Source organism: Olea europaea, unplaced genomic scaffold (genome assembly GCF_002742605.1).
Source record: "Olea europaea var. sylvestris unplaced genomic scaffold, O_europaea_v1 scaffold139, whole genome shotgun sequence".
Classification (NCBI taxonomy): domain Eukaryota; kingdom Viridiplantae; phylum Streptophyta; class Magnoliopsida; order Lamiales; family Oleaceae; genus Olea; species Olea europaea.
The window spans coordinates 390,451-411,374 of record NW_019231420.1 but is presented as its reverse complement, the minus strand read 5'-3'; the positions used below and the strand labels follow the sequence as shown (position 1 = coordinate 411,374).

The following is a 20,924-nucleotide window of genomic DNA, read 5'->3' as shown; positions in this document are numbered from 1 at the left end:
CCAATTATTGATTTCTACCTAATAAACAAAATATACAATAGATTAAGTAATAATTCATCAAAAGCACTTCTAAATGTCTATATTTAAAGGTCTAAAAACACCTAAAACTTGAATATTCGTTTGTCCTCAAACAAAACTATAACATGTCTCAACAAGCAAACATACAACAATTTTGATCAAATAACTAGTCATTTGTTTCAGAATTTGAACCATTGTATTAAATATATGTACAGCTTCAAAATGGCCATATAAAAATCAATTTCTACTTATTCAATGCAAACATGATGTGGGTGTGTGATGAATCAAGCCGTGTCTAAATTTATCATTTTTCCACTCATAAGATTCATACCCCCAAACTTATTCTTTTAACTCTCTTTCCCAATCTGTGATATCATTACTCTCTCTCGTTTGGAAAGATCTCATTAATTGCAAGTCAATATCTCAACAAATAAGAATTCTCCTATATTTTGATTGCTTCAATCCTTAAGACTAATTCTCTCAAATAAGTGTTATGAACTTAGTTAATGCATGTAGTGCGTCTTTTGTTACGTGCATCTGTTTTTTTCATATTCACTTTGTGTATTTTGTTTCCTAGCTTGATCCCTTTTAGAATGTTCAATAGTTGTCCTTATTGTCATCTTTTATAAAGTAGCTTTCACTCATGAATCATGATAGCCTTTCTTTTTTTATGCAATGATTAGTGCAACGTTTGTCATTAAACACTCATCATCAAGAACCTACCTCTAACTTAAGATCCTCACCTAATTTTCATCGTATTCCTTAGACAATCTATACAAGATTTTTCATACATGGAATCTTCATTCATCTCAATATCTTTTTACAACAATTCAATCACCTCTCATATCATACTCAAAATGGTCTACGGATGTATAATATAATGGTTGTTTACGTTTCGTATCTAAGTTTCACTATTTCAACCTATAAAGCGTATGAATCAACTCATTATTTCACAATGGTTGTGCTACATCGACATCACAACTTATAGATTTATTTATCAATAGATGATGTGGCGAGATTAGATTGAGTCAAAATCTCACTTAGTTAATGCATGTAGTGCGTCTTTTGTTACGTGCATCTGTTTTTTTCATATTCACTTTGTGTATTTTGTTTCCTAGCTTGATCCCTTTTAGAATGTTCAATAGTTGTCCTTATTGTCATCTTTTATAAAGTAGCTTTCACTCATGAATCATGATAGCCTTTCTTTTTTTATGCAATGATTAGTGCAACGTTTGTCATTAAACACTCATCATCAAGAACCTACCTCTAACTTAAGATCCTCACCTAATTTTCATCGTATTCCTTAGACAATCTATACAAGATTTTTCATACATGGAATCTTCATTCATCTCAATATCTTTTTACAACAATTCAATCACCTCTCATATCATACTCAAAATGGTCTACGGATGTATAATATAATGGTTGTTTACGTTTCGTATCTAAGTTTCACTATTTCAACCTATAAAGCGTATGAATCAACTCATTATTTCACAATGGTTGTGCTACATCGACATCACAACTTATAGATTTATTTATCAATAGATGATGTGGCGAGATTAGATTGAGTAAAAACCAAAAAAAAAAAAAAAAAAAAAAAAATGCTTCACACCTTTCTTTTTGAAACGTCATCAATTTGTAAAAGATTATGTAAATAGTGATGTACAACAAGCATTTTTTATTTTACAATGCTTAATTAATTCTTGTGCTCAAATAGTATTGAATTCCACATAAATAAGTATCAATTAATTTAAACATATAACATATTTACAATTCATAAATCAATACATAATTTCAAATATATACATCGTTGTCGGCAAGACTATCCAATCCACACATATAAACCGACTAATAAGCAAACTAAAAAGAAAATCTTTTTAAAAATTTTCAATTTTTTTCTATTTTTTAATATATAAAAAAATAATAAAATTTCATATAATCAAACAAAATAAATAAAAACTTATCCCCTCCTTGGTTGCAATTAAAATTTAAATTTTAATCTAAGTTAAGTCAACAATTAATCTCAACTACATATGCTATGAGGCCTACAACTTTTTAACCCACATTTCATCAACTTTTATCAAAATCTACTAAAAATTTGATTTTGTCTCTACCAAACAGTGGCTGATATTTTTTCCACCCCAAACTTAAATCCAATGTTACCCCCAGTGTATCCAAATATGATCAAATAAGCCAAATAAAAGGGAAAATAAGAGAATAAGAAATTCCTCAATTGTATGTCTGATTTTGAAAGTTGATTTCGAACAAATATGCTAGAGCCAAATAGTACATATTGCTATGTCGTTTCCTTTGTCCATTATTGGGTTGTGTGTTTAGGTGTTATATTTCTACAAAATGAATAAAATTCAATCATTAATTATATAATAATATGCAATAATATATATTAAGCTCAAACACATCACAATCAACAAGAAAATTTTATTGCATGTCAAAATGTATTTTTGAAACATTCTTATTAGAATATAGATGAGATCCAAATTCTTTGTTGAAGATATTTAGGAGTTCTAATTAAAGTGCATATTAAGTAGAATTCTATTTGGAATGCTATTGGGAAAACCTTTTCAAGTTTACTTGGTAAATTATATTTGAAATTCTATTTGAAAGCCTTATTGAGAGTTGAAATTTGTGTTGGACTTAAAGAGGTTAAAATTCTGGATCGAAGGATATTCTTGTTGCATTTTCTCTAGCCTAGGCCTAGCTGGGTGCTCGAGCGTCGAAAGTAGGGAGCTACCCACCTGACGCTAGCTTACAACTCGAGCAGAGAGCATTGCTAGCCTAGCACTAGCCGTCCGCTCGAGTGGTGGTGTTATTTGTCCCATGCCCGTTTCACATTTTGATGAGTTTTCTTGCATTCTACTTCAACTACAACTCTACTATTTGTTCTCTCTATATATAATTGGCTCTTCATTATGATTTAGAACATGTTAGAAACATTGTAAATACAAATCATCTTACTCTTTCTCCATATAATAATAAAATTTCATTTACTCTGCAAATTACATTATTCTTATGTCTTTGAGATCTTTACAGCATATTATGGCTTTAATCTCTTATTTTCAACAACAAACCGATATCGGATTAATTTAGTATCATCTTTATTTCACAACAAATTGGTATCAGAGCTTTTGGTTTTGAAATTCTTGGAAAAATCGAGATTTTGATCAAGTTTATAGCTAAACTTGATTTATTGATGGCGACTATGAAGTATGATATCCCGCAATTAGATCACAATACAAAATTTTCCTTATGGCAGGTAAAGATGCAAACAGTATTCGCTCAGATGGGTTTGGACGACGCATTGTTGGAAGTTGACAAGATGCCCACAATTTGGATTTCGAAGGAAAAAATACAGAGCGATTGAAAGGCCCTATCTCAAATAAATCTTCATATTTTAATTCTTCAAGACGTTTTAGAGGAGAAACCAGTCGCTATATAATGGTTAAAATTGGAATAATTATGTATATGACTAAAAGTCTTACTAGCAAATTACATCTAAAGCAATATCTATATTCTCATCGTATGACAAAAGATACATCTCATGAGGATCACCTACTTGCTTTTAAGGAAATTGTCACTGATTTCAAGACCTTGGAGGTCAAATATGATGAAGAACACTTTGGATTAATTTTATTGTTTTCATTGCCCACTTCATTCATGTCTTTTAGAGACAAATTTTATGTAGTCATTATACTCTTACCATCGAAGAAGTCTTTGGTGCTTTTTATTCAAAGAAGAAGATGATGAAGCATCTTATAGCATCTGAGGTCATGAAGCTGGCCTTATTATTGATGGTGGTCGTGTAAGTGAGCAGTTTTACAAAAAAGGGCACTTGATAAACCATTGTTATAAGTTGTAGAGTAAATCAAAATTGACTGCAAATCAACATTTAGAAAATTCAGGGGAAGCAAGTATTGCAAGAATTCCTAAAAGTGATTGAGAACTTTTGCTTATGTCTGAATACAACTCCAAACCTAACGAAACTTGGATTCTTGATACAGCTTGCGCTTTTCAAATGTTTCCCTATCAAAAATTATTTTCAACACATGAAGAAGTTTCGAAAGGTGTTGTGATGACCGATAATAATACAACTTGTCGGGTAACTGGTATTGGTCGAGTCAGAATAAAGATGTTTGGTAGTACGATTAGAACACTTGATGTAGTAAGATACGTTCTTCTTATCTCTTTAAGTACTCTTAATTCAAAGGGGATACAAGTGTACTATTGAAGATAGAGTCCTGAAAGTTGGTAAAGGAGCCAGCGTTTTGCTAAGGGAGTTTAGAACATTCCATTTATATATCTTGCAGTGTTATACAAAACTTTTGAGCAGTCAACATATTTTAATAACTCGGGTGGAATTGGAGGTGGATTCTATACCGTTGGAAGACAACTTAGGGTTTTCTTTGAAAAATACATCTCAGTTGAATTTAGGAATTATATGTAAATTGTCCTTGCCACAATCCTCGATGGTGTCATTTTATTCAGTTGTTAGTAGCATGCCCATTTTTTGCCATAAGACTCCACATAAGTACAATTCTATTGATTTAGTTGATGGTTTGAATGCAGTTACGGGTGTTGATTCTAGCAAAATCTTTCTTTCGATCCATTCAATTGTGATTTTGTTACAGGGCTTGTTTTAACCTTGTTCCATGGTCATTAGATCACTCCCCCTAGTTAGAGGAAGAAATCCCCCCAATGGTCACTGAACTTTGCAGAAAATTTTCTAAGAGGTCACCAAACTTCAATACGTCCCTAAATAGTCACCAAACTTTGTCGAAGTCCCCAAAGAGGTCACCGAACTTCAAAACGTCCCTAAATGGTCACTGAACTTTGCTCCATGGGAGGTCACTAAACTAGTTATGTATGGGGTCCCAATTTGCAACATTGAGTGACCTCTTGGGGGACTTTGGTAAAGTTCAATGGCCATTTAGGGACGTTTTGAAGTTCGGTGACCTCTTGGGGGATATCGACGAAGTTCAATGACTAGTTAGGGACGTATTGAAGTTCGATGACCTCCTAGGGGATTTTCTGCAAAGTTCAGTGACCATTGGGGAGGATTTCTTCCTAGTTATGGTAGCAGAGGTAGAAAATATTTTCTGTTGGAATTTTTCAATGGATAAGCTCCTTTGTGTTTTTCATTGAAGATTTCAAGTTTATTCCTTATAGTGAAATTTGTTTCCAAGTGAAGAATTTTCTTTTAAAGTTATGTTCATTATAGTGGAATTCGTGTCAAAGTGGAGATTGTTAGAATTTGAGTGTGATTCGAATTCTTTGTAGAAGATAATTCATAGTTCTAATTAAAGTACACATTAAAAAGAATTCTATTTAGAATGCTATTGTGGAATCTTATTCAAGTTTACGTGGTAAATTCTAGTTGAAGTTTTATTTGAAACCCATATTGGGAGTTGAAATTTGTATTGGATTTGAAGATATTAAAATTATGGATTGGAAGGTGTTCTCGCCACATTTTCGCTAGCCTAGGGCTAGTTGGGCGCTCAAGCGCCAAAAGTAGAAAAGTTGGCGCCCGCCTGGTGTTAGCCTACCGCTCAAGCAACAGGGCATCGCTAGTCTGGCACTAGCATCTTATCTCGGCCAAGCCCATTTTCACGTTTGGACGAGTTTTCTTGCATTCGACTTCAACTACAACTCTTACTATTAGGGTTTGGACATCTTCTATTTGTTCCCTATTTATAGTTGGCTCATAATGAACAAGTTAGAAATATTTTAGACACAAATCTTTGTATTCTTTCTCCATATTATAATAAAATCTCATTTTCTTTGCAAATTATATTGTTCTTATATCTTTGAGATATTTACTTCATATGTGGTTTTAAACTCTTATTTTTACAAACAAATAGGTATTGGATTAATCCAGTATCATCTTCGTTTCACAACATTTCTTATTACACATTTTAGAGTTATCAATATTTTAGCATGTTCTGATTCTTGATGCAATGACATTGATAAGTGTATTTTGTGTACCTATCTCAGTCATTAAATTAGAGTAATTATTATTATTTTCAATGAATTGAGGCTTAATTTTGTATAGATTTCATTTTTTAGGTGCATCTCAACAAAAAACGATGGAAGTGGACAAAATGAGCGAAAAATTGGCCAAAATGAACTGAATCTAAAGTTTGGGACTAAATTGCAAAGTGATGATAGTTGATTTGGACCTAATATTGATGATTGGAGAATATGTGGAATCAATTAGATAGAATTGAAAGAAAAAGAACCAAGAAGACATCAAAAAGAGCTAAAATGAATGAAAACCAAAATTGAGGGATCAAAGTGCAACAAAAGGAAGATTTTATAATGGCAAGTGTGCACGGGCTTATTGTTACACATGTGCGGGACGTAGTTGTGCATTTATTGATAGCAAACCCAATAGATGACGCGCGCACTCAATGGAACATATGGCGCGCGCTCGCAGGCCTAGGCCCAAATGGTCCAGCGTCCTCTTTTGACCTAAATTTGTATAGAAATCAATTTTATCCTACTATTTAAGCTACAACGGACTGGTAGAACGGGGGAATGATGGAATATACATATTTTCACCACAAGAAGGAGGCTAGCACAAGAATCAAAGGCGATTAACACAAGAGGTAATTGATATTTCACTTTTCAATCATTGTTTTTCAATTCTGGGTGATTTTTTTTCCAAGTCTTTTTGTATAATTTATTAAATAATATGCTATGTTAATTCTTTTCATGTATTGGATAGAATTAACCTTTTATTATTTATTTTTAATTTAAGACAAGTAGTTTAGTTAAATTCTCACAACTCTTGATTAATCTTGCATGCTTAATTTTATTATTTGATTATTTCTCCAGTTATGGTTACTTATTATCGTGTTAGAAGACTCACGATAGGTCTACAACACTGCTTTTTTAACATATGTGCAATAAATTAGGAATAATATTTATCACGTGTGCAATCTTTCAAATTATTGTAAAATTTAATGCGTTCTATTCTTTCGAATTCAGACTAGAAATATATTCGGGTCATGATTAGAATATCTTTATTTTGTCTTGAAAAAGAAAATTAATTACAATAGAATTATCAATTGTCAAAAATGTATGAAGAAAACTAGCTACGTAATTGAGGATTATAATAGATAATAGTATGTGGATTCATAATCAAATAAACTCATTTCATACATATACAAAACTTGAATTTTACAAGCTTTAGTAAATTAATTTAGAATAATCACAAACCACAAATCACTTTTGGTTGCTCACTTTGAATTTGATTAAAGACTGGTACACTCAATTGAAATTTTATTCCTTGTTGGATTAAACATGTTGCTCATCACTTATCACTTGTCAACGATCATATACCTTGTAGGATTTTATCGAACAGACATCACTGTGTAATAGAGAATCTAGCAACCAAAGAAATGTATTAATGCGTTTTCATTTTCAGGTATCATATCGCTAAAAATTTTCCTATTCTTGTAAAAGATCTCTACTTATTTCAAAAAGAATGGACAATGTAAGTGAGGTTGAACAGAAAAGGAACTGTTGAGAAATATGAAAATCATAGAGGACCACTATTTGAAACTCATTTTGATTGACGAAGAGGTTATTGTTGTTATTGTCATAGTAACGATTTCTGTGTTGCCTTGAATGGTTCATGATCATTTTATATAATAAATTATTTTCATGTAACTCAAATAATTAAATTCTTTTTAAAGGAACAAACGTACAAGCATTGATGAACAACGAACTATTTTCGTGATTGGAAAAGATCGTAGAAAAAAGGATTATTCTGTGTGTACACCTTATAGCACAATCCTAGAAAAAAAAAAAGATAAGGCACACCATATTCACAATTAATTATAGCTATCTCAATGTAAATGTTGATGTTAAGCTATCGATATCATCAATCATGGAGATAGAGAATCTGAAGATTGTATTTCAATGGAAGAGATGCTATACAATTTCATTGATTTTGGAAGAACTTAGTGTAGGATAATTTATTGCTTTAAATTTACCGGATTTTTCATATTAAATCATCAAGAAATTGAAGAACTATAGCGGAAGCGTACCTGAATCAGACATGGTTAATGCAATAATGAATTTCACGATTTTCTCTTCCAAATCTACACGCGATCTTCTTTTTCTCTCTGTGATGGGGTGCATAAGAGAGTGAATAATACGTACGTGTGATATGGGGACTATAACCGTATTTATATAGTGACGCCCTTTGACCTAATTCGGCCCATCATAGAATTAGGACTTGGGCCCGATCTCTACACATATATAAACCCACACTTTAATTGGATATATTAAAGCCCAAAATTGAAGTCTTATTAGATCACTTTAATTGGGTTTAACCGAATTTGATAGCTTCTAATTTAACACACAATTATTCACGCATATAAACCCATCAATGGATTAAAAATCCTTACACTTAGGATTTGAAAAATGATTAATCTGTTTTGTATAGAATTTCTCTGCAAACAATTTTACAGGTGCTGCCGATTGTATGACTGTTGTTTTTTTTTTTTTGGCCCAACACCTTACGGAATACAGTCAAGTGAAATTTTATCATTGCTTCCGTGAAAATTTCATTTACACTAGCATTGTCCCTTAAAAAATGCCAACACAATGATCGGTACCCACCCTTTATTTGTTAGACATTGTACATTATCATTCCATTTTTTCCTCTTCATTTTATTTAAGTTATTATGTATATCGGAATAAAAATTCATCTTTAATTGTATTGTCGTTCAAATCAAGTTAACATGGGCCATATTGTTTTATCTTTACTCCAGCTATAGCTTTAACCTTCACATTTAAAAATATAAATAACATATGAAATTCAAAATTCTATGGCAAAACTAGTAAGTATGAAAGAAGACAAGGCGGCCCAGTATGAAGGTGAACAATGGTGTTAAAACTAAGAACCCTGCTATGTGTACACCAGGCTTGTAGCAAAATTCTAAAACTAAAGAAAATGATGTCACCCAACAAACAAAACAATAATAAGAAGTGTTTAATTTAAACATTGCACACGATAGAGATATAATGAAGAAATGCATTTACATTATAGAGCTAAGAAAAAACGCGGAGAAGAGAAAAGAAAAGAAATTGGCACCAACACGTCAATGGAGGTAAAAACCCGAGTCTCAACAAGTTTCATACTCATCAGCCGTCATTTCCAGAATACGAACTTGAAAGTCCTCATTTCCCAAGTCTTGTTGTTCCTCATAGATATCTTTAGCTGAAGTCGCAAGTGAATCGCTGCAATAATACAACTCAATTTTTTGAAGTGTTGGTATTTGTCCAATACCACAAGGGACCTCTTTCAGACGCTTGCAATTGTCAAGGATCAGGTTTTCGAGTTTCGGGAAGTGGGTACTCTCGGCGTTCCAATCCTCCAGATTATTTTCTTCGAGTAGCAGAAATTTTAATTGAAGAAATTCTCCTTCTTTTGGTTCCCACACTGTTCCGCTGAAGGCTTTGCGTTTCAGTTTTAGCACTTGAAGTTTTTCCAATGAACCAATAATCGTCATATCTTCCCAAGGAAGAAAACAGCCCCTTAAAGTCAACTTTTTGAGTGAAGGGGGGAAACGAATCTTCTGCAAGAAAGTTTGACGGGGGAACTGAAAACGGCATTTCAATGCTTCAAGGTTTTCTAGAAGTTCAAGATTATTGAGATAGTAGTCTGACCAATCCGCCCTTATATCATCATATAAGACCCCCAATTTCTTTAGATTTGGAATTCTTCTGAGGATATTCTCCACAAATTTAAAATTCACCACGGTGGAAAGAGATCGAAGGTCGTGTAGAACAACAAAAGAGTTTTCCTCTTCAACTCTTTCTATGGGAGGATCAGGCAAAATCACCGAGTTCAAATGCACATGTCTTAACTGTGGCATCCTCCATATTTCTAACGGTAGACGAAATGACGACTCCACACAAGAAAGAATCAAGGTCTGCAGATTTCTAAGTTCGTGTATTGGTGAAGGTAACTCCCTAACGCCATTCAAACAGGCAAGGTACCGCAAGTTTAGTAGTTTTACTGTCTCAGTTGGGAAATCAGAGCTATTTCCATTCTCTGTATCCAATACTCTGATTAGACTACCAGAGTTTAGAAATTTTACTGAAAGAGAGAGTGTGGGATCAAAATTCAAAACAGATCGGACAACTGAAATAGGTAGATTATAAGCATGACGAAAATTAGTTCGTGGGTTTGGATGAATACTTACCCTACGCAAACTGATAAAGTTTGCCGGAAGCCTCTGGAGATTCGTATAAGTGAGATGACTCGTACTTATTTCTTTCGGAAGATCACCGAGACTCCCGTCAGTGACATGAAAGATGCTCTTCTTCTTAGCTTCTCTCACACAAAACTCGCGTAAGAGATCATGGATTTTGCATGTTTTAATTTTGCCTTCAGAACTCCGCTTAGAAACCAAAATAAGGCTTCTCTCGACAAGATTCAGTAAGTACTCATCTGCCACATCTTCCAAGCTTTTGCTGGTCTCTGTTTCTATTAAACCTTCTGCAGTCCATAACTTGACAAGTTTGGATGCAAGGATCTCATAATCCTCCGGGAAAATTCCCATATAGAGAAAACATGCTCTCAGATGATGAGGCAGATTGTTATAACTTAAATGCAATATCTTTGACGACTGATCATCATGTGAAGCTATAACCGAACTTAAATTCTTCGCAACATAATCCCAGTAATTTTGCGTTTGGGTGGACTTTGAGAGGAGCCCTCCAATCAAAACAATTGCAAGTGGAAGTCCACCACATTTTTTGGCAATCTCGGTCCCCGTTTGAATCAATTCACCGGGGCAACAATCTCCTCCAAACACCTTCTCACAAAATAACTTCCAACTTTCATTTACATCTAGAAAACGCATCTGATAAGGAGGTCTTGAAGACTGGACATAAAAAGCCACTTCCTCCAGCCTAGTAGTCAGTATGATACGACTTTTCTCCTTGTCAACTGGAAATAAACGATTGACATCATTCCAAACCTTCGTGTCCCATATGTCATCTATGACAATGAGGTACCTCCGACCTTTTAGATTCTTGTGCAGTTTTTCTTCTAAGGCACAGGTTTCTAAATTTTGCGTCTCGCCTGAGAGTTTTTTCATAGAATGTAGAAGATCTAGTAGGATTTTACGCTCATCATAATTCTGAGATACTGTTACCCAAGCACGAACATGAAAAATCTCCTGTACTCGTTGATGATCGTAAATTTTTCTAGCAAAAGTGGTCTTCCCAATTCCGGCCATCCCACAAATGGAGAGAGTATCACGTGCCAACAAATTTCCATCCAGCCAATTCAATATCTCTATCGACTCCGCATCAAGACCAACCATAGTGCTCTTGCCACTGCGAGTAGGCAACGCAGTTCTTTGCTGCAAATCTTGCACGCCACTGTAATCCTCAATCTCCATTATACGTTTCTCTGTGGAATCAAATCTTCTTGCTACTTTTTTTAAGTCTTGAAATTCCAAAGCGATCTCTTCTGCTTTATTTGCTGCCTTGTTCTTTGTGAATAATTCAATAAAATCTTATGAGAAACTAAATTTTTTAAGAGGGATAAAATTTATTTATCTTGAGTAATCGGATGATGATAATTTCACAAGAATTATAGTGAGAGAAATAAGAGCAGAATAATCTATTTCTGATCTCTCCTCACACTTTTTCTTGGGAGGAGAGGGCGCGGGGGGGTGATATGGAATGGAGTGGAGTCTGAGTGGAGTGGTTGTGTGGGGCGCAAATTTTTCTATTTTCAATTTCATTTTTTCTTTTTTATTTTATATGAAATATTATACAATTATCATTTTACCCTTATAAATATGGGGAAGAAGATGAAGTTTTAAAGTTTTGTAATTCGAAATACTCCCATTTGCATTCAATAGCCCCCTGCACTCCCCCTTTTTTGGCTTTTCCACCTCCCATAATTTTTGCTCACTGTAGATGATAGTAAAGGGATTGGAGTGTAAAAAGTTGTTTGTGTACAGTAACATATCATGTGCATTGTCATAGAGTGGATTTCTGCTGATTGCAGTCACCTCCGGGGTTCTTCGCACTTGGATAGTACCAGGACCCTTGTGCCTCGGCCCTTGATCAGATAAAGCTGCCCGCCCTATGACCCACAACTCAAAATGAGCCTTGCGACGAGACGCGGACATTCCCCATGCTGCGGTTCCCTCTGGTCCGTTCCCGGGTTGGGTTAGGGTTAGGGGAACATCCGAGCGATTGCCTTCGCGAATCCAAACGCGCTCACAAGGCGCACAATAAGAATAAGACCAATAGAGACTTCGTAAGGGACCATTTGAGCTGCAAATAGTAATGCTCCTAGAGAGGCATATTTCGAATATAGAGGAGACAGGTAAATTGTTTTTAAAATAGGAGTGTAAAATGGGCAACAAACAGGGCTAAATCGAGGAGGGAGATGAAGTTTTAAAATTTTGGAATTGTGGTTGGCACAAATAAAAAGTTTTGGCCTAATTCAACTAATGAAATTGAACAACACGGAGTGGATGAACCTCAGAGGTCACATAAAGAGATTTTTGGGCAATCTGAAAGGATAAAGGATATTCCACAATAGGTCCAAATGATATGAGGATTTTGCTCCAATAAGCCAAAAATTATCATTTTACACTTTTATCCCCCGTTTGATTTCCATTTTCACCCAAAAAAATGCATTCATTCTACCAACATAGGATCCCACATGCTCACATGCATTTTGAATTGACTAGTGCAATTTTTTACTTTCTTGAAATACCACCATTTGCGTTCAACAGCCCCTCGCCCTTTTTGACTTTTCCACCTCCCATAATTTTTGCTCACTGTAGAGGATAGTAAAGAGATTGGAGTGTAAAAAATTGTTTGTGTACAGTAACATATCATATGCATTGTCATGGAGTGGCTAGGTAACGGGCAAATTGTTTTTAAAATAGGAGTGCAAAATGGGCAACAAACAGGGCTAAATCGAGGAGGAAGATGAAGTTTTAAAGTTTTAGAATTGTGGTTGGCACAAATAAAAAGTTTTGGCATAATTCAACAAAAATAAAAAGTTGAGGATTAGAATTGAAATTATTTCTTTTTGATTTTGGTCATATTTACTATTTTTAACGTCTAAACTAAAGGGACTAGACGATATGGGGTAGATCGCACCTCAAAGGTAATATGTGAGATTTTCAGTCGATCTGCAAGGATAGGAGGTTTTCGCAATATGTCTAAAGAATATGAGGGCTTTGTGTCATTAACCCTAAATTTATCATTTTACACTTTTAAAATTGGGGAAGAAGATGAGTTTTAAAGTTGGATTGTAGATGACACAAATAATAGTTTTGGGTATAATCTGCATAAAATAAAAACTTTAGTACCACGATTACAATGATTTCTTTTTAATTTTGGTCATCTTTACTATTTTTAACGCCTAAACTAACAGAATTGAACGGTAAACGGAGAATCGCACCTTAAAAGTCATATAAGGGTGTTCTCATCCAATATGAAAGGATAGAGACGATATTCAGCGATATGTCCAAATGATAAGAGATTGTGTACCAATAAGCCTAAAATAAACCACAAGATGCTAGGATGGGTAATTGGTGCAAAATCCCCTTTATGTTTGTCTTTCTAGTGGAATATCTCCTATCCTTTCATATTGTGGAAAACTCTCCCAGATGATCTTTCCAAGTGTGAAATACAACACTTTCTTCCATTTTCTGAATAAAAACATGTGAAATGACGTATATAACCTACTCTTCAAATAAAAAAAATTAAAAAATAAAGAATTAATTACAGTCATAGTCCTAAATTTTTTAAAAGAATACAAACGAGTATCAAATAAATAATTAAAAAATTTTAATTTAAAAAAAAAAAAAAATCTTTTTCCCTCCCACCTATCACGTCTTCCTCCCCTTCCACCAAACAAAGCAAGATTTCGTAGAAGATTAAAATTCTCAATAATCAGCAAAACAAAGCATTAGGAGAATAAAATTAGATATCTAATTTGGCTTTGATACAACGAAACAGGGAAAGTGAATTATATTTCTATATTCAATAGAGTTACAAAGCATTATTTTAGGTTTGGGAAAAATTGTAGCAACGGTTCCTAATCTTTCACTTTTTGTAAACTTTACTTTAACATTTAATTTGTGTCAATGAACATTCCTAACCTTTGAGAAATAAGCACTTGGAGTCCAAATAGATGTATTGGACCGTTAACTGACTAACACAAAAGTGGACTTTGATTGATTTTAACTTAATTGAAATGGATAAAATGGTAACTTTAAAATTATCACATTAAACAAATAAAATCAAAAAATAAAAAACCAAAAAGAAAGAAAAGAAATAAAAGAAATAAAAAACTGCTGTCTGCTTCTCACAACCCTACCCACTCTCCTTTTTCCACTCCCCCCACGCCCGCCCGCCCCACCCCACGCCGAAATCAACCACTAGCATCGCCACCCACCGTCGGCACAACCTTCTCGGCAACCAGGAATTGGATTGGTGGCTGCTTGGCTACCGAGAATTGGATTTTCCCCAAGTGAGTTTGTAAATGGGAAAATTGCAGCAACGCAAGATCGGGATTCGAAATCCCAAAAGCTGCATCTATTGGTTGTCCCCCTTTTTGTTGAAATGTTATCATCAGATTGAACACTTGGATTGTGGGAGTCGACCGATGATAGTCCGCGATGGTGGGTGTGATCGAAGGAGGAGTTGTCGACAGCTTTTGAGTTTGCGAGTTGGGGTATTTTTGGTGGTTATTCCGGTGACATTTGATGGAGTTTAGGTTGTGGCTGGTTGGGATGTGGAGAGGGGAATGAAGGGATTTCCAATGATGTGTGGGTTTGATAGTTTAGGGGTTGGTGTCATCGACGAGAGACTGAAGGTTCTTATTTCTCAAAGTTTATGGACCTTCATTAACACAAATTTAAGATTAGAATAAACATCTATCGAAAAAAAGTGAAAGGAACAACTGCTACAATTTTATCTTAGGTTTATAGAAAAACCTAAGTTGACATCATGCTTATGAGAAAGGACACAAACTCAACACAAGTCTATGTTTGAGCCCAAATTTTTTAGAAAAATGGATTTTTTAATATTGATTTTTGGAGAATGTGTGGTTAAAAAATAAAAAGAAAATTAAGTTTACGTGCAAAATTATTTTGTGAAAGAATGTGTGAATAAAAATAATTTTTTTGAAAAAATAAATTTTGATAAAAATGAAATTCAAACAGAGGCTAAATATATTTAGCTACGCATTCTTTGAAAAAGCAATAGACGGTGTCTAAATATGAGGATTTAGTAACACGCACAGTCGCATGTCACCTTAAACTAAAAATCAGATATACCTCTAATTTAGACAACAGCGTGAATATGGGCAAGACAGAAATGCAATCTATACATTTACCTATTCTGCTGTTGCTATTAATATTGAATATAATTTCTACCATCCAATTTTCTTGCTAATTCAGCTATTTTATTTTATTTTGCAATTCGAAATGCTTAATGAAGTACAATCCTAACCTTAGTCACAAATGAAGATGGGATAGGTCGTGGTAGGACGAAAATGGGGACCATGGGATGGTTGAGGGGAGGAGGACAGAGAAATGGATTTTATTTTTTTTAATTTTTAATTTAATTTTTTAAATTATTTCGACTAGTTTGCAATTTTTTTGAATATTTTGAGACTATGACTACAATTTATTTATTTATTTTTCCTCCTTTTTTTCAATTTTATAAGAGATTGTTATATTCTTTATTTCAAAATAAATAGAAGAAAATATTTTATTCTGCACTTAAAAAGATCATCTAGGCTTTTCATCAATCTTAAAGAATAGGGAGACATTTCACAATAGATGAAAATTTAGAGGAATTTGCTCCAATTACCCTTCTAGAATTGTCAAAGATGGTAAAAAGCAACTTGCACATTTTATTTTCATAATAATAGCCTATTATACACCATAATAAAAATATCACAAGATGACACAATATTTCTAAGATTCTCAAAGATGGTAGTAAGCAACTTGCAATTTTTATTATTTCTTTTCATTCTTGATAAGAACAAACAAGCAAACACCATAATAAAAAGACCCCACTGGATGCTATATTTTTTGTATTGTCAAAGATGGTAGAAAGGAACTTGGAATTTTTTCTTTCTTTTTTTTTTTTTTTTAATAAGACCAACCTACCAAACACCATAATAAATAAATAAAAGGACCCACAAGATGCTAGGATATTTCTGGGATTGTCAAGCAATTGAAATTTTTATTATTTTTGATAATAATTGCTTACCAAACATCATGATGACACGATATTTCTAAGATTCTCAAAGATAGTAAGCAACTTGCAATTTTTATTATTTCTTTTCAATCTTGATAAGAACAAACAAGCAAACACCATAATAAAAAGACCCCACTAGATGCTAGGATATTTTTTGTATTGTCAAAGATGGTAGAAAGGAACTTGTAATTTTTCTTTTTCTTTTTCTTTTTTTTTTCTTTTTTTGTTTTAATAAGACCAACCTACCAAACACCATAATAAATAAATAAAATGACCCACAAGATGCTAGGATATTTCTGGGATTGTCAAGCAATTGAAATTTTTATTATTTTTGATAATAATTGCCTTCCAAACATCATGATGACTCGATATTTCTAAGATTCTCAAAGATAGCAAGCAACTTGCAATTTTTATTATTTCTTTTCATTCTTGATAAGAACAAACAAGCAAACACCATAATAAAAAGAGCCCACTAGATGCTAGGATATTTTTTGTATTGTCAAAGATGGTAGAAAGGAACTTGTAATTTTTCTTTTTCTTTTTTTTTTCTTTCTTTTTTTTTTTTTAATTAGACCAACCTTCCAGACACCATAATAAATAAATAAAAGGACCCACAAGATGCTAGGATATTTCTGGGATTGTCAAGCAATTGAAATTTTTATTATTTTTGATAATAATTGCCTACCAAAATCATGATGACACGATATTTCTAAGATTCTCAAAGATAGTAAGCAACTTGCAATTTTTATTATTTCTTTTCATTCTTGATAAGAACAAACTAGCAAACACCATAATAAAAAGAGCCCACTAGATGCTAGGATATTTTTTGTATTGTCAAAGATGGTAGAAAGGAACTTGTAATTTTTTTTTTCTTTTTTTAATAAGACCAACCTACCAAACACCATAATAAATAAATAAATAAAGGACCCACAAGATGCTAGGATATTTCTGGGATTGTCAAGCAATTGCAATTTTTATTATTTTTTATAATAATTGCCTACCAAACATCATGATGACACGATATTTCTAAGATTCTCAAATGTTTCAAATAAATCCCAATTGGGACATATATAGAATGCACAAGCCGTATCCAAATTGTTTCTCATGATTTGCAGTCAAATTATCTTTTTTCTGTAATTTGTCAAATCCCTCTTAATGTATCATTTCTTCTTACAATAATAACAAAGCTAATTACGAAAATTTGACCTTGACTTACTCTTTCTTTGATCACTATGAATAACAAGGTGAAAGTCCAAGAATAACTAATCAAGAGGGGAGTAAATTGGTTTTTAAAACTTTTTCGAAAACTAATTCTAGATATAAACCAATATAATAATAAATATGTCAATTAAACAAATAGGCACAAATAAGAAAGCAAGTAAAGACTAAATTGATAAATTCAAATAATGAGGGCAAGTATAAAAGCGATAAGTAAAAGGGAGAGAGAATGCAAATGATATAATTGTGGAGATTCGATTTAAAACAATGATCTACATCATTCGTCATCAAGCTCTCCGGCACGAGCAAAGCATTTTTAATATGTTGATTGACTTTTAGTGCAATCCAACCCTTTACAATAGTTCCGATGACTTACAAACAAGGAGCACCGATCCTTTACAAAGTTGAGTTTTACGGGATTTCAACATGACCCGCACTATTGAGCTTTACAAGATTTCATTATGACTCACACGGTGACTTACAACAAGGAGCACCGATCCTTACACAATGTTGAAATTTTTGGGATCTCAACGAAACCCACACTTTTATCAAATTGATTTTACAGTCAAATCCTTTCTTGATAGATAATACAAAACAAATTAAGTACTAAGAGAGGTTAACATTTCAATAAAAAGTAACAAATGATAGCTCAAATGTTTCGATAAGAAGATGAAGAAGAATTAACTGCAATGTAAATTCAAATAATCTTCTCAAGAAATATCTCTTTTTAATGAATGATTATAATAAATCAAGTACTAAAAGAGAAATGAGAAACTTTGATGAATATGGTGTTTTTACAAGTTTGATTCAATCAATCAAAAAATTTCAATTCGAAGATTAAGATGAAGTAAATATTATGTAAGTTCAAAAAGATCTTCTCAATAAATATCTCTATTTAATGAATGAGTGTAATAAATTAAGCACTAAGAGAGAAATAGAAAACTTTGATGAATATGATAATTTTACAAATTTGACTCAATCAATCAAAGTTTTCAATATGAAGAAATTGAAAAGTTTATTCAATATAAGTACAAAGATCTTCTTCAAAAATATCTCTCTCGTTTAAATTAATATAAATAAGTTAAAAACAAAGAGAAATGAAAAAGTTTGATGAGAGAAATTGATTTAAGAAATTTGATTTAACAATCAAAGTTTTCAATATAAAGAAGTAGAAAGATTTATGCAATGAAAGTGCAAATACCTTCTTCAAGAATATATCTATCTTTTAAAATTGATATAAATAAGTTAAGCACAAAGAAAAATGAAAAACTTTAATAAAAGAAATGATTTAAGAAATTTAATTCAACAATAAAAAGTTTTTGCTATGAAGAAATAAACAAAATGAAAATAAAAATTATGCTCAAAGAAGATTTTTTACAGATATATCTCACAATGAAACTCTTTTCATGATTGTTGTGAAGAATGGAAGTGGAGTGGAATTTGTAGAAATCAAAACGGAAAAGTTTCTACCCATTCGGATGACCAAACTAGCCATTGTGCAATGGTAAAAAAAAAAAATATTGACCGCTGGAGAACTGGACATCCGCCTGGTCAATCGAACATTTGATTGACCTTTCACTATTTTTTTTTAATAATTGTGATCCAAATTCAAGTATGACTTTGAAAAAATCAATCTTACTTTTGATTAAAACATTTTATGCAAGTGATAGTGAAAATGAACTTATTGTGCACAAAATGATTTTTGAGCAATTGTCATTCATTATGAAGGATCAAAGTGTTATACCTTTACATATGATCTAGAAAGTCTAGTATTTGATCTTGCTTCGAAGTTTCTTCCATGTTTGGCTCTGGAACTTTTGATCTTTATCTTTCTTGTCATTGGTCTTCAATCCTTGACTTCGATCTTGACTTTTCTGGGTGTTTATCTTTTAAACTCTCATCTTGAATGATTTGACTTGAATGCATAAGCAACTTCCAATTTGATCTTCATTTCAAGTTCGATGCATAATGCTTGATAGATTTTAACATTAAACTATCATCACTCAAAATAAATTGTTAGAAACAATATTAATCTTGTTTGTTATGATCAAAATATTGAGGATGAGGTCAATCATGGGTCAACACAAGGCATTCTCCATCTCTGGTCTTAGATCCAACTAGATACTTCATCTGTTTTTTTTTCAAAAACAAGGCATTATACGCATTTTCAATGTTGAGAGTATCACGAATATATAAGATCGTGTCTTTAAACGAGGTGGACAACGAGCACAAAAGGATTAAGGCCAAATCTTCATCATCATACTTCACCTCTAGAGTCTCAAAATCAGGGACGATCTTCTTCAACACAGTCAGATGATCTTCTAAAGATTCACTTTCTACTATGTGATGAGAATACAACATTGGCTTTTGATGTAATTTGTTTGTTAGACTTTTAGTCATGCACAATTGTTCCAACTTCAACCACAACATAGTTGTCGTTTTCTCCTTCAAAATGTCCTGAAGAATATTGTTAGAGAGATGAAGATGAATTTGTGAAAGTACCATCCGATCCTTCCGTAGTTTCTCCTCCGTCATCCAAGTAGTGGGCATTTTGTCAAATTTCAACGATGCATCATTTATTTCTATCTGCATGAGTACGGCTCGCATCTTCACTTGCCACAATGAGAATCTTGTATTGTGATTCAAGAGCGAAATTTCATATTTAAAAATTGCCATTAATAATAAAAACCTTGAAAAAATCACAACCAATAACTCTAATACTACTTGCTGGGAAATAAAATAGATCGAGGTAATATATATGATACAATATAAAATATATGATCGTAACCAAATAAAAAGATAAAATGCAAAGAATTAATTGACACATGAACGATGTATTTTATTCAATTAACTAATATGGAGAAAACACATTCATTAATTGTGCCTATACAATTATTCTATATTTCAGTAATAAATCAGCTTGTAAAAAAAGCCACTTATATATAGGGGACATATCAAAATCCTAGTAATATTCTTAAAGATGGAAATAGTATAAAAAAAAAGCTTGGAATGAAGGAAACAATATTTTCCCAATAAAAACGTGTGGAATAAAGGAAATAATATATTTTTTTTCAATAAAAACACATATAATAAAGGAAACAATATTTTCCCAAAAAATTCAACCTCATTTAAGTCAAAAATTGCTTCTTTTTTGGCGTAAGGAGTACTTCTGTAAAGTGTTACATTTTGCTATAATTTTCTAACTTTGAGAGTGAAGAGAGATTACAAAATAAAAAAAGAAAAAGAAATAAGGTTATTCTGCTCTTATTTTTCTCACTCTAATTCTTGAGACAAGAAGATTTGATTCTACTAAGAAACGTATAACGGAGATTGAGGATGATAGTGGCGTACAAGATTTGCAGCCAAGGACTGTTTTGCCTTTTTGCAATGGCAAGAGCACT

The 20,924-nt window shown here is 32.8% G+C and overlaps 1 protein-coding gene across 1 annotated transcript; it reads right to left on the bottom strand.

The window, feature by feature from the left end:
* Positions 1–9,170: 9,170 nt before the first annotated feature.
* Positions 9,171–12,200, bottom strand: LOC111375566 (putative late blight resistance protein homolog R1B-16). Its single transcript, XM_022998401.1, has 2 exons — positions 12,081–12,200; positions 9,171–11,552 (listed from the first exon to the last, which is right to left on the bottom strand). The coding sequence occupies exons 1-2, from the start codon at positions 12,198–12,200 to the stop codon at positions 9,171–9,173; spliced, it is 2,502 nt and encodes an 833-aa protein (XP_022854169.1).
* Between the last annotated feature and the right edge of the window lie 8,724 nt (positions 12,201–20,924).

What these genes read in the sequence shown, in the direction of transcription:
- LOC111375566 (XM_022998401.1), bottom strand. Translation starts at nt 12,200, where the DNA reads ATGTCCGCGTCTCGTCGCAAGGCTCATTTTGAGTTGTGGGTCATAGGG. An exon ending in AAGTGCGAAGAACCCCGGAG is followed by an intron (nt 11,553 to 12,080) that starts GTGACTGCAATC and finishes TTATTCACAAAG; the next exon opens with AACAAGGCAGCAAATAAAGC.